Source organism: Petaurus breviceps, unplaced genomic scaffold (genome assembly GCF_028583685.1).
Source record: "Petaurus breviceps papuanus isolate PSGF00001 unplaced genomic scaffold, PetGlider_PUasm1.0 90804, whole genome shotgun sequence".
In the NCBI taxonomy this organism is placed as follows: Eukaryota; Metazoa; Chordata; class Mammalia; order Diprotodontia; family Petauridae; genus Petaurus; species Petaurus breviceps.
In genome coordinates this window covers 5,182,937-5,201,633 of record NW_027187348.1, presented here as the reverse complement: position 1 = coordinate 5,201,633, position 18,697 = coordinate 5,182,937, and the positions used below count along the sequence as shown (strand labels likewise).

Here is an 18,697-nt window from a genome sequence, read left to right as displayed (position 1 = left end):
ATAATATTTTATTTCCCCTATTACATATAAAAATAATTTTTAACATTTTTTGAAATTTTGAGTCCAAAATTCTATCCCTCCCTCCTTCCCCTTCCCACTCCATAAGATGCTAAGCAATCTGATATAGGTCATACATGTGTAATCATGTAAAACATTTCCATATTAGTCATTTTGTGCAAGAAGACTCAAACAAAAACAAAAAAAAAAAGAAAGAAGGAAAGTAAAAAATAGTATGCTTAGTCTATATTCAGAGAACATTAGTTCTTTCTCCGGAGGCAGACAGCATTTTTCATTATGAGTCCTATGGGATTGTCTTGGATCATGTATTGATGAGAATAGACAAGTCATTCACACTTCTTAATTGTATAATATTGTGGTTACTGTGTACCATATTCTCCTAGTTCTGCTCACTTCACTTTGCATCAGCTCATGTAAGTCTTTTCAGGTTTTTCTAAAATCATCCTCTAGCTCCAAATCTTTAAGTCATCTTTAGGGATTTAATGTGTACACATACAGACACACACACACATTCTAACCTATATCAGATTGCTTACAATCTTAGGAAGAAGGGAGGGAAGGGAGGGAGAAAGAAAATTTGGTACTCAAATTTTCATTTTAAAAAAAGAATATTAAAAATTGTCTTTACATGTAATTGAAGAAAAACGCTATTTAAAATTTTAAAAATATAGTCTTTTTAAATCTCCTCTCACCCTCACATCCAACCAGATATTTGCAGCTAGAAGTTATCCCTCCCCAATCTCTCATTCTGTGCTTCTTGATTTCTATTCATATACCTCAATCTAGTGAGTTTTAGAGTTATTTAGTACATGTTTATACTCAGAGATATACACAATGCAAAAACACAACAACCACCTATACTGTAAGCTCCTTGAGAGCTGTCTGTGTTATATATATTTAGGGAGACCAGCAAGATTTTATACTACTCAAAATATATATTACAAAAATCAAGGATTTTGTTGTTGGCAACGATGCATAATAAAGACAAAAATGAAAACTGTGCCTGCTTCACCTAACCTCATTTTTATGTCAGTCAAAGAAGACTTGTTTCACCTCATGGTTTCACCACATGTTTTTTAAAGCAGAATCTCTCATATGGATTTTGGGGACATAGGATCCAAATAAGGAATTTAATAGAATTTACCAGGAATTAATTTTGCCCCAAGTCAGATAGTTGCCTGAGATCATGGTCCTCAAATCAGCACCAGAAAAAGGAATCAAAAAGAATGAATATATTCTTGATCTATGGGATTCTGTCGTTGTTGAGGAGTTTTGGGTGGGGAGAAGTTCCCCCTTAGTTTGGTCTGGTAACCTTGTCAGTGAGAGGCTTCCTAGCTACTTCACTTTATTAGAAGTAAAAAGCAGCAGATGGAACTGAAGAGTTGAACCCCAAAAGATGGTAGCAGAAAACAACCTGACAACCACAAAACCTGATGGGGAGATTGCAGAGAACAGAGATGTGGTGTTCAAGAGAAAGCAGTAGAAAGCAACATGTTAGGCATCCCAAGGAACTGTGCCAGGTAGTGACAGAGGAAATAGGCAGTTTTTGCAGTTTTGAAGTAATTCATGACCTCATGAATACTATCCACACATAAGTCCTGGATAGAATTGTCCTTATATGAACAAGGGAACACTTTCTGTGTGCTCCCTAACCTCACAGTTCCCTAAGATTGTGTGTCTGCCTTGAGGACATCCTGGCTACATAATCTTCTGGTGTATATTTCCTGAATGCATGTCTTATGATCATACATGTTCTTTTATGTGATTCCATCCTAACTAGTGGTATGGTAAGTGTGAGAAAGTACATGAGCCTTTTCTTTTCACTTAATTTGCTAAGATTTACCTCTTTTGTTTTGAAGAAATGTATCCCTTGTTTTGTCAATAAAAGTAAATGTATTAGTGTAGACTCATCAGATAAAATTTTGAGTGAGTATTAATCCACAATACCTATAACCTAGAGTATCTTTTCTGGAGACCCACAGATGAGAAGGCAGCTTCCCCAAGGGTTCTATCTGCCTTTATTCATGCCTAATACTTGCCACAGTGCCAGCATGTAAAGAACGCTTAACTAATGTTGTTAAATTAAATTGCATGGTGCCCAGAATTTGAAATGTAATATAACTCCTCCAAGTCAGTAGAAGAAATGACATGATTTTAGGAGTAAGGTCACTCCAATTTTACCATTCTGCTATTAAAAGAAAAAAGGAAATTTCCAAGAGCAATTTAACCCCACATACATTGGTTCAAAACTTAAGCTCCCACATGTGTCCCGTTAACTAGCCAAACAATAAGTATTTATTAAATGTCTACTATGCACTGGATACAGATAGGAATATAAAATGTCCAGACACACATTCCCGAATGACACAAGTCCACATGTACATGAAAACTCTGAGGGGCTTAAAGGATCTTTTTTTAAAAATCAAACTACTTACTTAAATTGTACCCTGAGGCAGTGGAAGTGGTAAGGGTACCAAAACCTTCAATCAAATGCAATAGACTCAGTCTATTCTATTGTTTTTCAGTCTGGCAATTTTAGTGAAATTTTTTGACTCAGTGTCCAGTTCTGTACCTGTGAATATCACTTAATCATTCATTTATTCATTCAACATCCCTCTGAGCCTTATTGGCTTAGATTATGGGTCTATCAGCCCCTGGGCTTTGGGGTCATTCTGAATGATGATCCCTGGAGGAGGAGAGGGTTATGGGTAAATGGAGTTTCAAAAAGACCAGAATGGTAGCACACTCAGCACAATGTTCTAAAAATGGGACATGTGGACTCTATAAAGCTCTAGGCTTTTCAACACAGTCACAGACACATCTCAACTCTTTCTCTATTGGTCCAATGATCTCAATGAAACAGCACTTTGAAAACTTGAAAGCCCTCTTTAAATGTCAGTTATTATTTTAAAATATTTTTATTTCAGGGGTGGCTAGGTGGCGCAGTGAATAGAGCACCAGCCCTGGAGTCAGGAGGACCTGAGTTCAAATCCAGTCTCAGACATGGAACACAAAAACAAGCCATGTGACCTTGGGCAAGTCACTTAACTCTAAGCACCCTCCAAAAAAGCAAAAAAAAAATTCTTTTATTTCATTAAATATTTCCCAATTACATAAAAATTTTAACATTCATTTAAAAAAATTTTTGAGTTCCATGCCTGAATAGCTATAAAACTGTGCACACCCTTAAACCCAGCAATACCACTACTAGGTCTATATCCCAATGAGATCCAAAAAAAAGGGGGAAAGATCTATTTGCACAAAAGTCTTCATAGTAGCTTTTTTGTTGTACCAAAGAACTAGAAACTGAAGGGATACCCATCAATTTAGGAATGACCGAACAAGATGTGGTATACGGGCAGCTAGGTGGTGCAGTGAGTAGAGTGCCAGCCCTAGAGTCTGGAGGACCTGAGTTCAAATCTTGGCCTCAGACATTTAACACACAAAAAAACTAGCCGTGTGACCTTGGACAAGTCACTTAACCCCAACTGCCCTCCAAAAAGCAAAAAAAAGAAAGAAAGAAACATAGACTTTTGGGGCGGCCAGGTGGCTCAGCGAGTAAGAGCACCAGCTCCAGTGTCAGGATGACCTGGGGATCAAATCCGGGCTCAGATACTTAGCACCACACCCAGAAATAACTGGCCATGTAACCTTGAGCAAGTTACTTAACCCCGATTGCTATAAAAAAAAAAGATGTGGTATACGATTGTGATGGAATAGTATTGTGCAATAATAAATGACAAAGCAGGATGGTCTCAGAAAAGCAAGACACATGAACTGATGCAAAGTGAAGTTATCAGTAGGGATCAGAAACAGAAAAGCATTGTACACAGCAACAGCAATATTGTATGATGATCAACTTTGACTTTGCTCATCCTCAGTGAATGACTTTACTATTCTAAACAATGATCAAAGACAATTCTGAAGGACTTAGGATGGAAAATGCTTTCCATCTCCAGAGAAAGAACTGATGGAGCCTAAATACAGATTGAAGCATACTATTTTTCACTTTACTTACTTTCTGTGGGGTTTTTTTGGTCTGTGTCTTCTTTTACAACATGACTAATATGAAAATATGTTTTGCATGATTGCACATATATTAACCTATATTAAACTGCTTACCATCTCAGTGACTTAGAAGGGAGAAGAGGGAAGGAAAGAATTTGAGACTCAAATTTTTTTAAATGAATGTTAAAAATTGTCTCTACATATAAATGAGGACAAAATAAAATACTATTAAACAGAAAAAAAACAATTTTAATTCCAAATTCTCTTCCTCCCTCCTGCCCCTCCTCCACCCTTTGAGAAGGCAATATTGATTATTGCCATGAAGTCATGTAAAAAACATTTCCATATTAGCCATGTTGCAAAATAAAACACACACAAAAAATGTGTTAGATATTATTATTTGATCTTTGGCTTCAGAGGATTGAGTACAAAGAATATCAAGGAAATTTCTGGTTCAATAATAAACATACAAACCCATCAAAATGAGTTGAATTTTATGAATTTAACTTTTATGAATATAACTAACAACAGCCCTAAATACATGACATACATAGATTCCTGTGTGGCGGATAGAAATGCAATATAAATTCATAACTATTCTAGGTCCAATGGGACCTTCCAAGCAGTCAACAGCAATTTTATAGTCTTTTTGTTTTGTTTTTAAAGAAAGTATAATATTTATAAATAATGGTGAGATCTATGGTGTGACCACCCTCTCTTTGCAAATGACAACTATTATCAATCACCTAACACTTACCTTGACCCTAACCAGGACCCTGGAGCTTGATTTGTGATGACTCTGAGGCCTGTGGAATGAGCAATCTATATTCCTCCTGGATCCTGTATGAAGTCCAATCAGACCTCAGCACCAATAGCTCTAGGGGTCCATTCTCATTCCCTTCCACATGTCAGATCTGACTTCATAAAGTGTAAATCCTAAAACAGGCCTTTTCTTAGGGGAAAAAAAAAGATGGTTTTCAAGAGACTGGTTTCCCTTAGGACTCACAGAGTATCTTTCTAAAGTACTTTTAGTCATGTAATATTTTGTATTATTGGAGAACAAAATAGCCAACCGCTCTCGAATCTTTGCCAAGAAACCCCAAATGGAGTCACAAAAAGCTGGACGCAAGTGAAACAATTAAACAACAAGAACAACAAAATTTGTATTATAGTTTTGTGTTTGTGTCTTGTTCCTCTACTAATATATATACATATCTACATGCATCTACACACACACACACACACACACACACACACACACTGAGCTCCATGAGAGCAGAGAATGTCTCTTTTTTTTAAGTTCAGCATCTCTCCCAGTGCTCTGTCAAGCATGAGCTGAATCACTAAGTGTACCCATAACTACAAACATGCATCTTGTCTACACATATTACCCACATTTGTCTTCCCCAACACACAGACCATCCACAGAGGTGCAGAGACCTGGAGAAATATAAAGATAATTGAGATGATATGGTCCTAGATTTAAACTCAGATATGATTTGAGAAAACTATTTCTTGTGTAGTAGGTTAAAAAAAAGCTTAATACTATTTTCTCTTTGTTTTCTTTCTCATGGCTTTTCTCTTTTGTTCTGATTCTTCTTTACAACATGACTAATGTGGAAATATGTTTAATGTGATGGTACACATAAAGCCTATATCAGATTGCAATGCCATCTTGGGGAGGGGGAAGGAAGGGGAGGGGAAAATTTTAGTACTCAAAATCTTATAAAAGTGAATGTTGAAAACTAAAATTAATTAATTAATTAGTTTTTTAAAAAGCTTGGGTAAATTTTGCTAAAAATTACCAATCTCAATCCCAGAGAACAAATGATGGAACCCCCACCTCATTCAAATCATTTGAGAAGTGAGGGACTGTGGGTGTGCAATATAACATACCCCATAAAACACAATGATTATATTACTACATTGGTTAGTTTGCTTAACTGTTTTCATCTGTTACAACAGAGAGTTCAATCAGTGCATAAGGAAGTTATATTGGGAAATAGCTGTGGTTCAAAGAGTGCTGAGACAGGGACCAGTGTGTCCCAGGGTTGCCCCTATGGCATGGCTAATGGCCCCTGATTCCTCACTTCCAAAGGAGATGGTCAAGGTTAGGGAGACCAGGAGGAGCAGTGAAGGGGAAGCAGCAGGTATATGTGGGAGGACAACAAAGAGGATCTTGAGAGAAAGGGGCTAAAACAACAGAAACCTGGAGATGGTAGCCCAGAGTCAGGGAAAGGATCAGAGGCAGCAAGGCAAAGCAATAGTAGTTTGGAGGCCCACCATGGAAAGAAAACCCACTCTCTAGATTTCAGTGCCCTGGAGAAAAGCTCCAGTTGCCCTGTCCTAGTGATACCTCTGGCTCTGCTTGCTGTCCATTGTGCTTATCTTTTCCATCAGGCAAAATGTTTCTCTTTCTGATCACGGGCTACTTAGGGAGAGAGCTTTATCCCAGCACAACCTCCGTTTGTGATGATCTGCTGCATTCACTCTGCTGTAGCTGCCAGCAGACGATGGCACCCAAAGCTGAAGCAAATCCTGGAATAATTAGCAGGGCTGTCCAGCTTGGGGGCCTTTCCACTGTCCACCTACTCAGCCCAGCTCCTCTTGAGCACTTCCTAGTAACTACAGAACAGGACCCTATTGGATGAAATGCAGTGGTCCACTTTCATGCCCTTCCCCCATTACATTCACCTGTACTCTGACTGGTGACGGAGCTGAAGGCATCTTGTTCCCTCCCTCTTGAGAAATGCAGCTATAAACACCTATCTGCCTACACACCTACCCACATCTGTCTATAGCAACACGCAATTAACAGTGTTGTCATTGGCAGATCTGGGAGAAAGGCCACCAGAAGGGAGGCAGTGGAGGAGGAGGAGGAGGAGGCTTTGAGATGTTTTAGGAAGATTAAGTGTGTTTACTTTGCAGCTCCAGAGCCACTGGCCTGAAAAATATCTCTATATTAGGTGGGTACAAGGAAAGGAAAGCTCTTAGCCTGACTTCCAGGTTCCTTTCCAATTTAGACAAAAAGTCTAAATCAGAATTCAGGCAGTAGAATTGGATTTGGAGCCAAAAACCCAGAGTTCAAATTCTACCTCTGATATATGCTATCTGTGAGACTTTGGGCGAATCACTTCTCCAGGTCTTACAATCTTCTTTTACAAAACAAAGTTGGCCTCAATAATCTCCAAAGAGGCTTACAATTCCAAATTGCAGTTTTTTATGATCTGCACAGGGTAATCTGAGTACAAGTCCTGCCTCTGCCAGAAGCTGTCTATGTGGTCCAAAAGCCTGTTCCCTCTCTTTGCTTCTGTTTTCCTCCTCTGTACCATTTTTATCGTTCAATCATTTTTCAGTCATGTCTGACTCTTTGTGACCCCACTTGGGGGTTTCTTGGCAAAGATACTAGAGTAGTTTGCCATTTCCTTCTCTGGCTCATTTTACAGATGAAGGAAACTGAGGCAAACAAGGTTAAGTGACTCACCCAGGGTCACACAGCTAGTAAGTGTGTGAGGCTGGGTTTGATCTCAGGAAGATGAGTCTTCCTGATTCCAGGCCTGGCACTCTATCCACTGTGGCACTTGCCTCTGTACAATGAGGCTGTTCCATTTTACAACTATGAAGGACAATTGATAAATGAGTACTAAGACTAATGGAGAGATGATTCAAGCAGAGATAACTGGATGCAGCATGGTACAGTTGAAAGTGTGAAGTAACTGAAGTCAAAGAACCTGAGTTCAAATCATATGCTATGCAATTAGGAGCAAGTAACTTCGTGGACCTTAACTATAAAATGAGAGCGCTGGACTAGATAGCACCTAATGTCCCCACCGGCTCTTAATCTAAGATACACTGAACAAATGATAGCATATGTGAATGGCAGTGGGATTGTCCACCTCCAGTGTTCTGGCCCTGAGGGAATTAAATGACACCCTCAGCAGAAGTTCCACTGCTCAGTCAGATAATAAACATTCATTGAGTGCCGACTGTGTACCGGGCACTGTGCTAAGCACCAAAGATACAAAGAAAGCCAAAAGACTGTCCCTGCCCTTGAGGACCTCACAATTTAGTGGGGGAGACAACATGCAAACAAGCTATATACAGGATAAATAGGAAATAATCAACAGAGGGAAGCCACCGGAATTAAGGGGGATTGGGAAGGGCTTTCTGTAGAAGGTGGGATTTTAGGTAGGACTTGAAGAAAGCCAGGGAAGTGGGGAGGTAGAGATGAGAAGACAGAGGATTCCAGGCATGGGGGCAGCCAGTAAAAATGCTTGGAATCCAGAGATGTTTGAGAGACCATCAAAGGAGGCCAGTGTCAGTAGATCCAAGAGTATGTGGGAGGGTGGGAGTGGTACAAAGAGTAAGAAAACTGGAAAGGTAGATAGATGGGAGATAGCTTGGCTATCTTTTGAAGGGCTCTGAAAAGAGGATTTTGTATGTATATGGGTCAGGGAACCAGGCCCCCCCACTTCCAATGTAGGTCAGCAATGAGACTGAGTGGGGGTATTTTCATTCACCCCCTTGCCTTTTTGTCAGCTTCGTATAATCACAGCCCAGGGTGCCTCAGTGGGCTGCCCCTATTCTAGAGACACCCTCAAAGTTGGAGAGCAGAGGACAGTACAGGTCCAGAGTTCCAGCAGAGTCACAGGAAGCATGTGCCAGAAATTGGCAGAGGGTAGAAGGAACAGGCTTGCCTAGCACCCCCCTGCCTAGAGCCTGACTCAGGCAGATTTCTCTTGCTCTGTTCCCAGAGCTGCAGGTCCAGCCTCCTCCAGCTGCCTCCATGCTATAGTCCCCTGAATGACAGGCTTCTACTTCCCAAGCCTGGGGAGAGTAGACGAATGCCAGCAAGGCTGCTCTCAGCTCTCCCTTCATGCTGGCCTATCTGGCCCTCCCTTTATCCTTGGGCTGGCCTCCTTTGGCTGGGGTCCTACAGTCCATTTGGGGCCCTTCATTGCAAGGAGAGAGTTTCATCTGCTTTTCCTCCTTCGTTCTCTGGAAAGGGTTAGCATTCTGTTCTGGACAAGGCAGCAAGGTTTGTTTGCTTGATTGTTTTTTGTTTTGGCTAAAATACTCCTTAGCCACAATAATCTGACTTTTGGATGTCCATACTACTCACTAGAAAGATAACTCAACATAACTTCCTTTCTTTTTCTTTTGTTCTTCACTTAGTACATTTTGTCATATACTTTGACAAAAAGAGGGAGATGGGAACAGAAAGAGAAGAAGAGACCAAAAGAAGGGTCTGGGCTTGCATCTGCAGGACATGAGAATTGACCATGAACGCAAAGCCACAGAAACAAATCAAACCACTTCTTGAACTGAATTAACTGACCTATTCAATCATAAAGAGGGTCATAGATTTAGAGTCTGGAAAGGACCCTAAGAGGTCAGCAAGTCCATCCCCTTTGTCTTTCAGATGAGGAAACTAAGGCACAGAAATGTTAAATGACTTTTGTAGAGTGATATACAGCCAGTATCTGAGGAAGAATTTGAAAACACATCTTCCTGACTCCAAATGTAACATTCTATCCACTTCACCATTCAGTCTCATTCTAAATGGTCCAAGCCAGCTCTAATGAAGACTAAACCAGAAAAAAAAAAAATGAGAAAGGAGAAAATATTTAGTGTTGAGCTTGTCTCGTAGGTATGTGACTTGGGACGACTAGACATGGGTCATCTGGCTTCTTATACCGTTTTGGATGGCCTTGTTCACTCCTCTTCACCACAGTTGGCCTCAGTTTCCACATCTGTGAAAGAGGTCTATAGCATTCCTCTGAGCTCCTCTCGGGCCCTGGCTCTGCAATGAAGAGAGATGAATCGCTCCCTGCCCTCCAAATTTCCTATGTATACTAAATTGCCGCTCGATTTTCCCCGCTTTGCCCTGAAAAACCCTATGCATTTCTCCTCGGAAAGCAAAGCCCCTTCCTGGCTGCCAACTCCGCAGCCAGGCCACCGATTGGTGTTCCCCGCTAATCCCAGATGATGGTGGGGAGGGGCTGGCAGGAGGAGGCAGCCATGTGGTTACTGCTCAGTATGATTTTTTTTTCTCCTTCTTCATTCCTTTTTCTTTCCAAACAGGGAAAAGTGTTTCCATGCGGCTGGAGAGCTTCTCTGTCACAATCTCTCCTCTAGGGAAGAGCCTAATCCCTGATCTCTCTCCTCCCACTCCCACCCGAAAGGAGAAGGGTGCGCTCCAGGCCCCTCCCCGGGGGCTGTGGGGTCAGAGGAAGCAAAGGCAGAAGAGAAGTAGGCGAGGGGGAAGAGGGAGGGAAGAAGTTGGGTTCCTTTGCTGGCACATGGATGCAATTATACGGAGCGCATGCCAGAGACGTTGCTTTCCATTCCATGCAGGTCTTCTCAGTCTGTCTGACGTGCCTGGGACTGGGGGAGCAACAGAGGGAAAAAGTGTCCGAGTCCTGAAAACGGAATGTCTTTCCTGTCCATCCTCTTCCTCGGTGAGTGTTTCGGGGACGGTATCGGTAGTTTTGATGTCTCCAAAGAGACGTATTGTCAGGCGCAGAAGCAGCAGTTGAAGGAAGGGAGACTAACTTGCTAATTAAACCATTTCCCCTCAACCCCTTAGTTGAAGAAGGGCCATCTCCTTCTGCCTCGGGCAAATGGGCAGCACATCTGGGCTAGAGAGAATTGTAAATTCTGCATTGTAGAGTGTTGGAAACATCTGTTCTCTTGAAGGAAGTCACATAAAAAGCATTTTTTTAGTTCTTCTTGGTGGCAGTATTTTCAAGGTGCAATGTTGGCCTCTTGACCATAAACCATCTGAAAGTTGAGACCCCCTTTGTGGTGTTTTTTGTTTTGGGGGAATGTTTAGGGAGGAAAACTGGGGAAATGAGCTCTGGCTTTGATCTAGGAATGTTCGTTCCAGGTCCCTAAGGTGGGGGAAGGGGCTTTTTTTGTTTCCAACAGGCGTCTCAAACAACTCGGATTAGAAACAGATGTGTTAAAGTGTAAGCGAAAAAGAGAGGGTGTAGTGAAGGGACGGGAGACTGAAAAGATAAAGGAAGAATAAAAAATGGGCCATAAAATGGAGAGTCAAGAAGGTAGAGACTCTGAAATGTGACCAAAGGGAGTGGAAAAGAAGAGAGGGAAAGCTGAAAAAGGGAAGGGAGAAAGGAGAGATGGGGAGCAGGAAAGGGAGAAAGAGAACAACCAGGAAGAAAGAGTCTGAGAATAGGTTAGGGGGAAAGGGGAGAGGAGCACAAAGGAAGATGAACCAAGTAACATTTGAGGGGGGAGGGTTGGTGTTTTGTTCTGCTTTGTGTGTGTGTGTGTGTGTGTGTTTGCATTTTTGTTTTGTTTTGGGGGGGGGGGTGTGTGTGTGTGTGTATTTAAATGAAGGAAAGATTCCAGAGAGGAAGGCAGAAGCTCTCCTGGTCATCCATTTGGGTGTAACTAACTTTGGTCACAAGGAATTTGTGAGCCCATAAGCCTCAGCCAGATCTCTCCCTCCATTCCACTCCCCAGATTGAGCTGACAGCAGACAGGTTTTCGAAAGAATACCAGTCAGGGATGTGTGTGGGCAAGAACAGGCAAGATGAAGCGGGGATCGCCTGGGGAGACAGCCAGAGAGGCAGGGTGGGAGGTCCGGGTCCCAAAAGAACTGATGGACAGACCCACACATGAGGAAGGGTTCCTGGCCACCACTGCTACAGGGTCAGGGAGTTCAGAAGGAACCTGGAAGGCAAATCCTCCAGGGGACTGAGTTGAGAAAATCGAAGATCCAGGACTAGCTAGAGGTCAAAAGGGTTCAAGGATGAAGTGAGAAGAACAATTCTTTAAGACAGAGGGGTAGAAGTTTCTGTCAAAGTGAACTTGAAATTGAGCCTTCCTCCCCCCACATGCATGTACACATACACACACACTCATGCATAATTGCCATTTTCCATCATTCTCTCAGGTAACATTGTTGCTTACCTAGGACAATAGCTAAAGGATTCTAGATCTAGTGTCCCATGCCTGTGGGGGGAGGGAAGAGAGGGGGGGGAGAGGGAAGGGGGGAGAGAGAGGGGGAGAGAGAAAGAGAGAGAGAGGCAGGCAAAACCTAGCCTATGGTAAGCTATTCAGCACATCTGGGTGCTCCTTTCATCATGTACACACCATCTTGGCTACCCTTTAAACCAGAGGGTATTGAAAATATTTCAACTCCAAAGTTACATTATCCAAGAGACTCCCTATGGCTAATTCTCTGAAACCTGTACATGTGGGGTTGATAGGAAATTTTGGTAAGAACCAGTCCCTTCCCTCATAGAGTTCATAGCCTACTAGAAGAGTATGACATCTACCCCAATGAGCAGAACACAAAGTAATACCTGATAAGGGAACGAGAGATGTGAGTAAAGTGCTAGATGAGATCTAAGAGCAGCATTACTAACAGGCAGAATTAGAGACTTCATGGAATAGTTGACATTTGAATTGGACTAAAGGATAGGTATGTATTCAGTGGGGGGCAGGGAGGGAGAGCTGGGGAAAAGAATATTCTAGGCACAGAAATGAGCATGAGGAAAGGTATAAACATGGGAAAGTGGGAGACATACTGGAATGGTGAGTTATGCTAAATCATCAATTGCATGGAGGAAAGTCATACAAAGATAAGAAAGGATTTTCAAATCTGCTAGCATTTATGAAAATCAGCTAGAATATTCTAAACTATGTACATTAAAGGTACATGCAACATCTGAGCTCATGAACATGAATGACTGCAATTGATAAGGAAGTATGGTGCAGTAGAAAGAGTTCTGGATTTGGAGACAGAGGACTTGGAGTCACTTAACCTCTGTGGGTCTCAGTTCCCTTATCTGTACACTGAGGAGGTTGAACTAGATGAACCCCATGGTCCCTTACAGTTCTAAACCTATGATGCCCATGATTCATGACCTGGGTTCAAATTCCAACCTTGGCCAAGTCATTTCAACTTTGTAGGCACAACTTTATTTATATCACAGTGGAACTGTACAAGATGCAATGAAAGTTGTACTGGTTCTGGAGTCAAAGAACCTGATACACACAGATGATTTTGTGACCTTGAGCAAGTCACATCTTCCAAAGACCTCAGCTTCCTCATTTTTAAGATAAAAGTCAATGATCCCTGAGGTTTCTTCCAGCTCTAGGTCTATAAGGGGGAAGGAAATAAGATTTACACAGCACCTACTATGTGGTGCTAGGTATTGTACTAAGTACTTTATAAATATCGTTTCATTTCACCTTCACAACAACACTGGGCGGGAGGTACTGTTATCCCCATTTTACAGTTGAGGTAACTAAGGTTAACTGACTTAAACATGTTCACACAGACTCGGTGTCTGAGGTCAGATTTGAGCTCAGATCTTCCACACCCCAGGCCCAATGCTGTCATGCCACCTAGTTGCCTTCTAGGATTCCTCCGAAGTCCTTTCAAGTTCTAAATTCTATGATTCTCTCAATGGACTGAACGTTCCAGGCAAAACATCCCACTGATTCATTCATTTGTTCAATAAATACTTATGGAGAGCCTGTGATCTGCAGCTGTTGCTGCTCAGTCATTTTTCAGTCATGTCCGACTCTGTGACCCCATTTGGGGTTTTCTTGGCAAACATGCTGGAGTAGTTTGCCATATCCGCCAGCTCATTTTACAGATGAGGAAACTGAGACCAAACAGGGTTAAGTGACTTGCCCAGGTTCACACAACTAGTGTCTCAGACTAGATTTGAAATCATGAACATGAGTCTTCCCTCTTCCAAGCCCAGTCTATACTCTATCCACTGTGCCAAGTAGCTGTCCCTACAGCCCCGTAGGAGGCCTGTAGCTCTCTTTTCTCCCCATACAGAGCTAAGGTCGCTTTTTTTTTTTTCAGTGAGGATAGCTGAAATGCTTGAGGTAGGTAGGGTGACTCTCTGATGTTTTCAAAGAACTGTGCTTTCATCACTGGGAGTATTTTTCCCACAATAGCATACTGAAACATGTCCACATTCCATGAGTTACTGTGGCTAAAAAATTCATTACCTGGTGGGCAGCCTTCTGGAAAAGAACCCCTCCACTCTTGGCTAGGATGGTCCACAGATGATAGCAGCTTAATCTATTGCTAGGCCTGTACTTGACACCTTTCCAGAGATGAGGAACTGCCATGCCACACTGAGCCTCAGGCAAAGGAACAAAAAAACTGTGAAGAATTCAAATTCATCTGGGTTCTCCTCCACTATAATGCACACAGGATAAATGAAATTACATAATAAAAATAGCACATTTCTATAGCACCTTTAGTTTTACTCAGTGTGGTCTCATGGTTTCCCTGTATGATTAGTAGTAAAAACAGTTTTATTCACATTTTATAGATGAGGAAATTGAAACTCAATGATTGTCCCCAGAGTCACAGAACTAGGAAACATTACAGTTAACACTTGAACCCAAATCTCATCTCCAGTACTTAGCACACTGCCTTAATTAATGTTCATTAACTTAACTTGATTCACTTGAGGTCCAGTATTTATTTTCCTCTGGACCATATCTATAGTGGAAAATTATTATACTAAGCACATTTGTCATACAAAATTATTTGTTGTAAAGAATTTCTTGTAACAAATCAACAAAATCCTGTTATCCCAAGGTCTATTTGTCAGAATAGGGAAGAAGCACTGTCACATAGAGCCCTTCTTTGAAATGGTTTTCATTCTAAGGCCAGGTTCTTTACCTGGGGCTATAGGGGGGGTGGGGAGGGGGGAAGAAGAAGAGTAGTGAGGGGGGAGGAAGAGAGAGACAGAGAGAGAAGAAAAGAGAGGAGAGAGAAGGGAGGAGGGAGGGTGAGTCAGACAGACAGACAGAGACAGAGAGAACTGTACTTCAATATAATTGATTTCCTTCACAATATGATGTATTTTATTTTATGCATTTAAAAACATTATCCTCAGGGCAGCTAGATGGCACAGTGAATAGAGCACCAGTCCTGGAGCAGGAGGACCTGAGTTCGAATCCAGCCTCAGACACTTGACACTTAACTAGCTGTGTGACCTTGGGCAAGTTACTTAACCCCAATTGTCTTGCCTTCCCCCCTCCAAAAATAAATAAAAGAAAAGAAAATATCCTGAGGAGACCATAGGTCTCATTAGACTGCCAAAGGGGTCCATCCACACCAAAAAGGTTACAAACTCCTGATCTAAGGAGTATGATTTGTAACTCAGAAGATGCTTTGGAAATTGAGAGTTGTTTTCCCATTGTCTCTAGGTTCTTGGAAGAATTGAATTCAAGTCTCAGCTCTGGTACTTAGCCTGAATGATACTGAGGACAAATCACTTAATCTCTGTATGCCTCAGATTCCCAATCTATAAAATTATGACAATACAGTTCAGGTCCTATTTACCTTCCTGGAATCATAGATTGAGAGCCAGAAATGACCTCAGCGGTCATCTAGTCCTACCCTTATCATTTTATTGATGAGGAAACCCAGGTTTGAATCTCCTGACTCTGTCATTTTCTATGTGGCCATGAGCAAGTCATTTAATTTCAATGGACGTTTCGTTTACTCATCTTCAAAATAAGGAAGTTGGTCTAGATGACCTCTAAGGGTCCTTCTAGTTCTAAATGTGCCATCCCCTCACCCCCTTCTCACCCTGTGTGACTCTTGTCCACCCCCTCCCATGGACCCTCCATGGAGGGTCCAATCCACGAACTGCTCTGGGTCCTCATTCTGTGGGTACCAGCTTAGTACTCAGCCTGTCATCAGTTATCACTCATTCCTGCAGCATGCTCAGCCTCTGCCTCATCTTATAATAACACACTTCTTGATTGACATCTTTAATACCACTTCCGAAAACCTAAATCACTATATAAGCGGAAATTGTAATAATTATAATTTTAGTATCATTATTATTTGTACTGTACTCAGCACAGGGTCATTCATGTGACTGAAATTCAAAAATACCACTTGATAATGATGAAATGAACCCTCTAGGAAAGATATGCTCATAGCATTGTTAGAACTCCATCTAGTCCAACCCCTTTATTTTACATATAAGGAAACTGAGGCCCAGAAAGATGAAGTTACCTGCCCAAAGTTACAGAGCTGGCTAGTGACAGAACAAAGGCTAGGATTCTCCTGACCCCCAGACCCAACTCTTTTACCAATCCTGCCTTGCACAGCAGATTCTTTCCAAAGAGAAGTCACTGTTGCCATTCTCTTTAAGTGATTTTGTTCTTTGGGATCTCAGTTGTTTCTCTGATCATTCAATTCCATGAAATAAAGTACTCTAAAAACTGGGTAGCAGTTTGATTCTTGAGCTGTTTTTACAAAACAAGGTTGACTTTTCAAGCATGGATGCTGTAACTTTCAAGGTAGCTGTTGTACCTGGAAACTCATGAGTTTCTAACAGTAAGTGAGGTGTGGAAGGTGGGGTTGTTGAAGAAAGGAACTGAGTAATCAAGCCTGAAGACATGTATGTGTGTGAACAGGATATATGTGATTTGATTCACATGGGCTTGCTCATGCTTGGCAAGGCTGTTCAAGATTGTGGGGATGGTTAAGAACAAGTGAGAAAAATGTACAGCTTTAAGTTTGAAGTGATGCGTAATTTACTGGGACCCATCTTTTATTTTCCAGGGCAGTGCCAATTTCGAAATAAAAAAAATATTTTTAAATAGTTTACTGCTATCTTTTGTTTTTATAACATCTTCATTCATGAATATGATAATATAATTCCTCTCCTCTTCCATTACCCATGAGACAGCTTTCATAACACAAAAATAATAATAAAAGAGAAGAACAAAGAAATCAGTTTAGCAATGCAAACCAACACATTGAGTTTGCCAGCATAGGCAATGTTTCACACCCATAGTTCTCCATTTCTCCAAGGAAGGTGGTGTATTTTTTTCCTCTTTTCTTCAGAATAAGCTTGGTCATTAGAATTACATTTTTGTGGGTAAAGCGGGGTGGGGGGGTTGTTCTTTCTATTTACATCAGTATACTCTTTTCCTGGTGTTGCTTGTTTTACTCTGCATATATTTATAGGTATTCCTATAATTATCAAAACTTTCTGGCTCTGGCTAAGAAATAGAAAGGTAGATAGATCAATGGAATAGAGTAGACATACAATTTATAGCAGCCAACAAACATAATAAGCTTGTATTTGGGTTTTGGGGGGGGTTGGTTTTGTTTTGTTTTTTGGTTTTTTTTTTGCTTTTTTGGAGGGAGAAGGTAGGGCAATTGGGGTTAAGTGACTTGCTCAAGGTCACATGGCTAGTTTTTTTGTGTTAAGTGTCTGAGGCCACATTTGAACTCAGGTCCTCCTGACTCCACGGCTGGTGCTCTATTCACTGCGCCACCTAGCTTCCCCATAAACTTGTATTTGACAAGTGTAAAGACTTAAAATTTGGGGATGATAATTCATTATTTGGTGAAAAAATTATTGGAAAAACTGGAAAGCAGTATGGCAGAAACCAGGCATGGACCAATATCTCACACCATTTAGGGGAAGCTAGGTATCGCAGTGAGTAAGAGTGCCGGCCCCACGGGAGACCCCGAGATTGGTTCTGGCCTCAGATACTTAGCACCCACACAAAATAACTGGCCGTGTAACCTTGAGCAAGTTACTTATCCCCAATTGCTTTAAAAAAAATTTTTTTTTAATCATCTCACACCATTTACCAAGATAAAGTCAAAATGGATACATGACTGAGATTAAAAGGAGATATTTTATAAGAAAATTAGAAAAACATGGAACATATTACTTATCAAATTTATAGATAGGGAAACCATTTATGAATAAACAAGAGTTAGAAAGCAAAGTTAGATGTAGAATATATCATTTCAATTACATTAAATTAAAAATGGTTGGTACAGATAGATGTTCCCATGTTTCTCTAATTACTTTATATTTCTTATGGCATATTAATAATATTCCATCTGTGCACGTTCCTCAGTCTGTTTAGTTATTCCCCAATCAATAGGAATCTATTTTGTCTCTAGTTCTTTGCTGCCACAAAAGTGCTGCTGTAAATATTTCAGTATATAATAGACCTTTCTTTCTTCCATTGACCTCCTTGAGATATATGCCTAGCAGTGAGATCTCGGAGTCAGAAAATATACTTTTAATAAGGCTTCCTGAAAGGAGTAGCCTGTGTCAGAATGATGCCCCTATTGTTGATTTGGACAATGTGGCTGCCATAAATACTCTGGGATGTCCCCATCACTGTTTCCACTGTCCAGCAGAATTCAGTCTTGCATATGACTGCTGTGTTGTGGGTGCTCAGACTCATGACCAACCCCCCCCAGTTCAGGAAACTCAATTACCCTCAAGTGCCAAAAGAACATTATTATAAGTTTGATTGTGCCTAGAGGCAAAGTTAAAGGCAGTCAGTGCTATGGCCTGGGTATACAGGGCACTCTGTTAGGGTTCTAGTGTAGAGGGTTCTTTGTAGCCACTGAGAATTCTATGAATAGTTTATATAGAGAAAGAACTGAAAGCCTTCATTTACTCATCATGTTGAGGTAGATTAGTACACATTGTTGTTGTTCAGTCATTTCAGTTGTGTCTGACTCTTCGTGACCCCGTTTGGGATTTTCTTGGCTAAGAGTGGTTTGCCATTTCCTTCCCCAGCTCATTTTACAGATGAGGAACTGAGGCAAATAGGGTGAGGGTCACACAGCCCCATGCTTTATCCAATGCACCACTTAGCTGCCCAA

The 18,697-nt window shown here is 41.2% G+C and overlaps 1 protein-coding gene across 3 annotated transcripts in view; it reads left to right on the top strand.

The window, feature by feature from the left end:
- The first annotated feature begins 9,045 nt into the window (after positions 1–9,045).
- Positions 9,046–18,697, top strand: part of CLMP (CXADR like membrane protein) — a 134,288-nt gene continuing 124,636 nt past the window's right edge. The window contains exons 1-2 of one of the 3 annotated variants that reach the window (XM_069070082.1): positions 9,046–9,064; positions 10,384–10,487. In XM_069070082.1, the coding sequence (XP_068926183.1) occupies positions 10,460–10,487 (28 nt within the window). In that variant the 5' untranslated portion in view covers positions 9,046–9,064; positions 10,384–10,459. Of the gene's footprint in view, positions 9,065–10,078; positions 10,488–18,697 lie in introns of those variants that run through there. The other 2 variants (XM_069070081.1, XM_069070080.1) reach the window with 2 other exon arrangements.